At 43.6% G+C, this 5,984-nt stretch overlaps 1 protein-coding gene and 1 non-coding gene across 5 annotated transcripts in view; one reads left to right on the forward strand and one right to left on the reverse strand.

Moving 5' to 3' along the window:
- The window catches only part of APP (amyloid beta precursor protein), a 272,685-nt gene extending 270,670 nt beyond the window's left edge, over window positions 1-2,015 (forward strand). For 2 of the 4 annotated variants that reach the window (XM_023509700.1, XM_023509703.1), the window contains one exon: window positions 821-2,014. In XM_023509700.1, coding sequence (XP_023365468.1) covers window positions 821-922 — 102 coding nt within the window. In that variant the 3' untranslated portion in view covers window positions 923-2,014. Of the gene's footprint in view, window positions 1-820 lie in introns of all 4 variants that reach the window. The other 2 variants (XM_023509699.1, XM_023509702.1) reach the window with 2 other exon arrangements.
- A 709-nt stretch (window positions 2,016-2,724) lies between these two features.
- On the reverse strand, window positions 2,725-2,828 carry LOC111723278. The gene has a single exon (XR_002771851.1). It is a non-coding gene; the product is annotated as a U6 spliceosomal RNA (small nuclear RNA).
- Window positions 2,829-5,984: the final 3,156 nt, after the last annotated feature.

Genomic DNA, 5,984 nt, shown 5'->3' on the forward strand with positions numbered 1-5,984 from the left:
CACCTGGGGAGGGAGAAGGGTCTCCCACCTTACTAGCCTGACCTTAGACGTAAACCATCATATTAGTGGAGAAGATCTTTTATGCCTTTAGCTGAACATACTTCTATACTATCTACGTGCTGAGTTGTTTTTTTTTTTTAATTATATATATGATGTAGATTCTTCCTTTTTTCCTGTGCCAAATAATAGCACCTTTGGTATATACATGTACAGCATTGTCTTAATTAAATGATTCTGGGACCTTTCTTTAACATTTTAACACACATAAAATTTGATGAACATTTGATGAACACAGGGACAGATGAAACTGAGTCTGGGAGAACACTCAGCCGTCCAGGAAGTTGCATATTTTTTCTACCTAGACTGAGTCACCCAACATAGCGTATGCTCTGCTGAATCTCTCTCCATAGTACTCTTACCAGCACGCTTTCAAGTAAATCGGGCTTCCATCGAAGGAAACAGTCTTCCGTCGAGGCTGTTTGCCCTTTTTTAAGCCAACAGGGAAGAAACAAGTACATGCGGTACTAGATTTATCCAGTCACTGTTGGGTTGGGAAATAAAAGCAACCTGTGAGACCTTAGCCAGCCTGAGCCCACGCGGCAAGGTTTTCAGTGCCACCTGGTGGCCAGATGGAGCACCTGCGCAGGGGGTGGGCCAAGGCACTCCACCCCAGATGTCGAAATGAGACAGAAAGGAGAAAATCTTGCGTGTTCCACAATCCTGGCGAAAAAAAGTACTGTGTGCCTTATCTTTTTACCGCCGCTACATGTGCACTCTAAAGGATTTTTTATTTTACTCAATTCTCCTCTTTGCTTTCCAGGTGGACGCCGCCGTGACCCCGGAGGAGCGCCACCTGTCCAAGATGCAGCAGAACGGCTATGAAAACCCAACTTACAAGTTCTTTGAGCAGATGCAGAACTAGACCCCCGCCACAGCAGCCTCTGAAGTTGGACAGCAAAACCATTGCTTCACTACCCATCGGTGTTCATTCATAGAATAATGTGGGGGAAAAGAAACCCTGTTTTATTATTTACTCATTACCGCCTTTTGACAGCTGTGCTATAACACAAGTAGATGCCTGAACTTGAATTAATACACAAATCAGTAATGTATTCTCTCTCTTTACATTTTGATCTCTACACTACATTATTAATGGGTTTTGTGTACTGTAAAGAATGTAGCTGTATCAAACTAGTGCATGAATAGATTCTCTCCTGATTATTTATCACATAGCCCCTTAGCCAGTTGTATATTATTCTTGTGGTTTGTGACCCAATTAAGTCCTACTTGAAATATGCTTTAAGAATCGATGGGGGATGCTTCGTGTGAACGTGGGAGTTTAGCTGCTTCTCTTGCCTAAGTATTCTTTTCCTGATCACTATGCATTTTGAAGTTAAACATTTTTAAGTATTCCAGATGCTTTAGATTTTTCTTCCATGATTGCATTTTACTGTACAGATTGCTGCTTCTGCTATATTTGTGATATAGGAATTAAGAGGATACACGTTTGTTTCTTTGTGCCTGTTTTATGTGCACACAATTAGGCATTGAGAATTTGAACTTTTTTTTTGTCCACATATCTTTGGATCTTTGATAAAGAATCCCTGTTCATTGTAAGCACTTTTACGGGTGGGAGGGGGGAACGCTCTGCTGGTCTTAAATTACCAAGAATTCTCCCAAAAAATTTTCTGCAGGATGATTGTACAGAATCATTGCTTATGACATGATAGCTTTCTACACTGTATTACATAAATAAATTAAATAAAATAACCCTGGTTAAGACTTTTCTTTGAAGGATAACTCTGGACACTAAACAGTCTTAAAAATTTGGGGTGCAAGAGAACGAGGCATATTCAGTTTCCTTCAACCAGTCTCAAATTTTATTTATGAGATCAAAATAAAATGAAAATGGAAGGGGCAAGTAAGGGATTGGGGAAGGCACGTCTGGACAAACACTTCCTTAAGATTTGTATAAAATGGTGTTTTCATGTAAATAAATACATTCTTGGAGGAGCGCCATTGTGCTGATGTGAATGATTCTATGGTCACAGTGTTGAATACTCTAAAGACCATTCAGAATTCCTGCATCAAATCTCCACACCTGTTTTGTCTTAGTCACAAGTCTGAGTAAGAAGTTGAGGCTGACATGCATCTCCCAGTGCTAATATTTCAAAGACCCAACTAGCAATTTGGACTTGGAGTAAAATATTATGCTGCCATATCTTAGCCCTCAAGTTTGTCCCAAGTGAGAAACAAAAAATTTCTAGAGAAATGAAAATTAAGACCAGCTGATGGTTACCTTTAAAGTAGGATTTCTTAACCTGGGCACTATTAACATTGTGTAGGATATAACTTGCTGTGGGGAGCTGTCATGAGCATTGCTGGCTGTTTACTTAGCGACATCTACCCCCACCAGCAATCAGAAGTGTCTCTGAACCTTGCCAAACATCTGGCGGGAGGGGCAAAGCCAACCCCACTGCTCTATAGTTTAAAATCTTGTCATATATACATAATTTATTTCAGGTTAAAATAAGGCTACATACAATTAGGTTTATATTGTTTGTGTTTGTTAGGGAAAGTCTGAGTCTTATTTGAGTCCTTCACTCAGCAGGGGTACCAAGTACCCCTACATTGTATCTGTTAGGTGGAGCTCACTGACCCCCTCTTCCTTCTCCCTTTTTGAATGTAATTGTATTTTTTGTCTCATGTGGGCCTATAATTCATAAAAATAGGGAACGCTTTGCAAATTTGCACACAATGCTGGCGCGGGGGCCATGCTCACCTCTGTATCATCGCAGTTTTAGTACATGTGCTGCTGAAGTGAGCACTGTCATTTTTCATTAAGGAATCGTATCTAAATCTGGTCTGCTGTAACGGAACACCATAGACAGGTGACGTCAACCACTCTGGTCTGCTGTAACAGAACACCATAGACGGGTGACTTCCACCACAAACCTTAATTCCTCCCGGTTCTGGAGGTTGGAAGTACCAGATCAGGTCCTCTTTGGGTTCACAGATGGCTGAGTTTTCATGTCCTCACACAATGGAGAGAAAAGGCTGTGTTCCCCTCATGACCTGATCCAACCCCGATTACCTCTGAAGGTCCCCCCTCCACATACCATCACTGGGGAACAGGGTTTCAGCACAGGAATTTGGGGGGCCCAAACTGTGTTCACAGCAGTGTCTGCCCGCTCTCCCACAGGTCTGAGAACACGCTGACCCTGTTGTTCCTGTCACATTGTCCTGGCTCTCAGGGGAACATGAGTATCAGCAGAACGCATTTTTGTTTTCGATTACAACCTTTTAAACTAAAACACTAAGGCAGATAATTGATTGAAATCATTTCATCACATTATTCTGCAGTATGAACACTCATTTAAAATTCATCCAAGTGTATCCTATTTTCATGAGAACAAAGCGATCATCTCCCTTGTCCCGTTAGGGACAATTCGACGTAACTGCTTGATGGAGATACATATACAGACAGTTTATATGGATAAGCAGTTCATTTTGCCTGACCCAAAGAGAAATAGCTAACTTGTTGGGGCTGGGGTGGGATTAACCCTAATATAACACTATATTTCTAACAACGGTGAAATGAAACCTAACTTTCTCCCACGTGGCACTATAGGAGATGTCACACCCATGCCAGTCTTCAGTCTAACCACAGATCTGGCTAATGAAGAAAACCTCGAAGTCGAATATATATATATATGTAAATGAACATAAATATATATTAGATGTATATACACATTTTAGAATTATAAAAGGGTTATGCTTTATAATCTTGGCTTTTAAATTGGGGTAGGTTGGCAGACTTCTCCAGATTAATTGGGATTAATCAATAGATGATCTACAGAAAACTGAGATGCTGTCACATAGAATTATATTTAATAGTATCATTAATTATTGCTCAGATCAGCCATCAATAAGATTTGTGCAGGGAAAGAGAGGGAGGATTTGGGTGTGGCCAATCCGATGGGTAAGGAATGGCACCATTTTAAAATAATAGTCTTAATTTGTATTTATCTTACTTAGAGTAATGCTGGATATTCTTTCATATGCTCAAGGGCCATTTCAAAGCTTTAAGTTTTCTGTTTATTTTTTTGTTTGTTTGGGGCTCAAAGTCGACTTTGGCATCAGGCTTGCAACGCCCCTGTCTTGCTGTTTCCATTTGCCTGGCAAATCTTTGTTCACCTTTTTATTTTTAGCCCTTTCCATGGCTGCATTTTAAGTGCGTCTCTTGTGTACAGCACACAGTTGAGTCTTTACTAGATGACCAGTTTGGAAGTCTTTAATAGGTAAGTTAGGCCCGTCCAGTTTTCTTCATAGCTCACAGCAACCTCAAACTCAGGCTCAAGTGATCAATCCACTTGCCTCAGCCTCCAGAGTAGCTGGAACTACAGGCGCCCGCCAAAATGCCTCGCTGTTGCTCAGGTTGGTCTCAAACTCCTGAACTTAAGCTGTTGGGACCAAAATCGCTGTTGAGAGACCACCACACACATGCAAAGACAATGAAGTGCTTTATTTGCAAGCATATGCCTGGGTCACTCCACCCTACAGCGAAGCCGGGGGAAGGGTGACCCAAAATGAAGCCAGGGGAGGTTTTTAAAGTGTATAGAGGAATTTCATTGGGCGTTTTGTCGGGAGGGGTTGCCATTGGCTGAGCTGTTATCCGGGGATGCTTGGCACCACCTGATACGCCAGAGGTGCTATAGGGTGGGTTTATGGTTAGGGACTTTCCAGAGGAGGGTTGTCTGTCCACTTTTGATAGATTGGCTCCATCTGGGCTGATTGACCTTGCCCAGAAATGGGGGGGGGGGTCCCTTCAGACTGGCTGTCAAGAAGTGCAGAGGAGGGATCCACTCTCCTTTTGATAGACTGATTCCTCCTGGACAACTTTGCCCAGGAGGGGAGTGGAGAGTTAGTTCCAAGATGCAGTTACATTAACCTCTTCATTCCCAAATGGAGTTACATTAACCTCTTCATTGCAATCCACTTGCCTTGGTTTCTCAAGAGTACTGGAATTACAGGTATGAGCCATTATTGAAATAACTGCTAAGTTTGTTCTCGGTCGTATCTTACATTGTAATTGCTGAATGTGTCATATTTTCTGTATCTCTCTATTGGGGAGGGGCTTATAAGAACCTTTGTATTTTTATTCTAGTGGCTCCTTTTATACTATGAATACTTTTTGTGGCAGTCTTAGTCCTATTTATTCTTTCTCAACCTGTAACCTGTTCCTAATTGACTCTGGTGCCTACTTTTACCCGTACCGCCATCTCACTCTCCCTCTGTATGACCAATACGGCCCTCTTACGCTCCCTACGTACTACCGAACGGCCGTCTTACTCTCCCTATGTACCACCCGTACAGGCGTCTCACTCTCTCTGCATATCACCTGCACGGCCATCTTACTCTCCCTGAGTGTCACCTGTACGACCATCTTACTGTCCCTGCGTGTCACCTGTACAGGCGTCTCACTCTCCCTGCGTATCACCCTTACGGAGGTCCTACTATCCCTGCGTGTCACCTGTACGGCCATCTTACTCTCTCTGCGTATCACCTGTACAGGCGTCTCACCCTCCCTGCGTGTCACTTGTATGCCGTCTCACTCTCCCTGCGTGTCACCTGTACGGCCGTCTTACTATCCCTGCTCATTACCTGTACGGCCGTCTCACTCTCCCTGCGTATCACCCGTACGGCCGTCTCACCCTCCCTACGTGTCACCCCTACGGCCGTCTCACCCTCCCTGCATGTCACCCGTAAGGCCGTCTCACCCTCCCTGCGTATCACCTGTACGGCCGTCTCACCCTCTCTGCGTGTCACCTGTACGGCCGTCTTACTATCCCTGCTCATTACCTGTACGGCCGTCTCACTCTCCCTGCGTATCACCTGTACGGCCGTCTCACCCTCCCTGCGTGTCACCCGTACGGCCGTCTCACCCTCCTTGCGTGTCACCTGTAAGGCCGTCTCACCCTCTC

This window comes from Otolemur garnettii, unplaced genomic scaffold, assembly GCF_000181295.1.
Source record: "Otolemur garnettii isolate 467f Iridium unplaced genomic scaffold, OtoGar3 scaffold00009, whole genome shotgun sequence".
Taxonomy (NCBI): domain Eukaryota; kingdom Metazoa; phylum Chordata; class Mammalia; order Primates; family Galagidae; genus Otolemur; species Otolemur garnettii.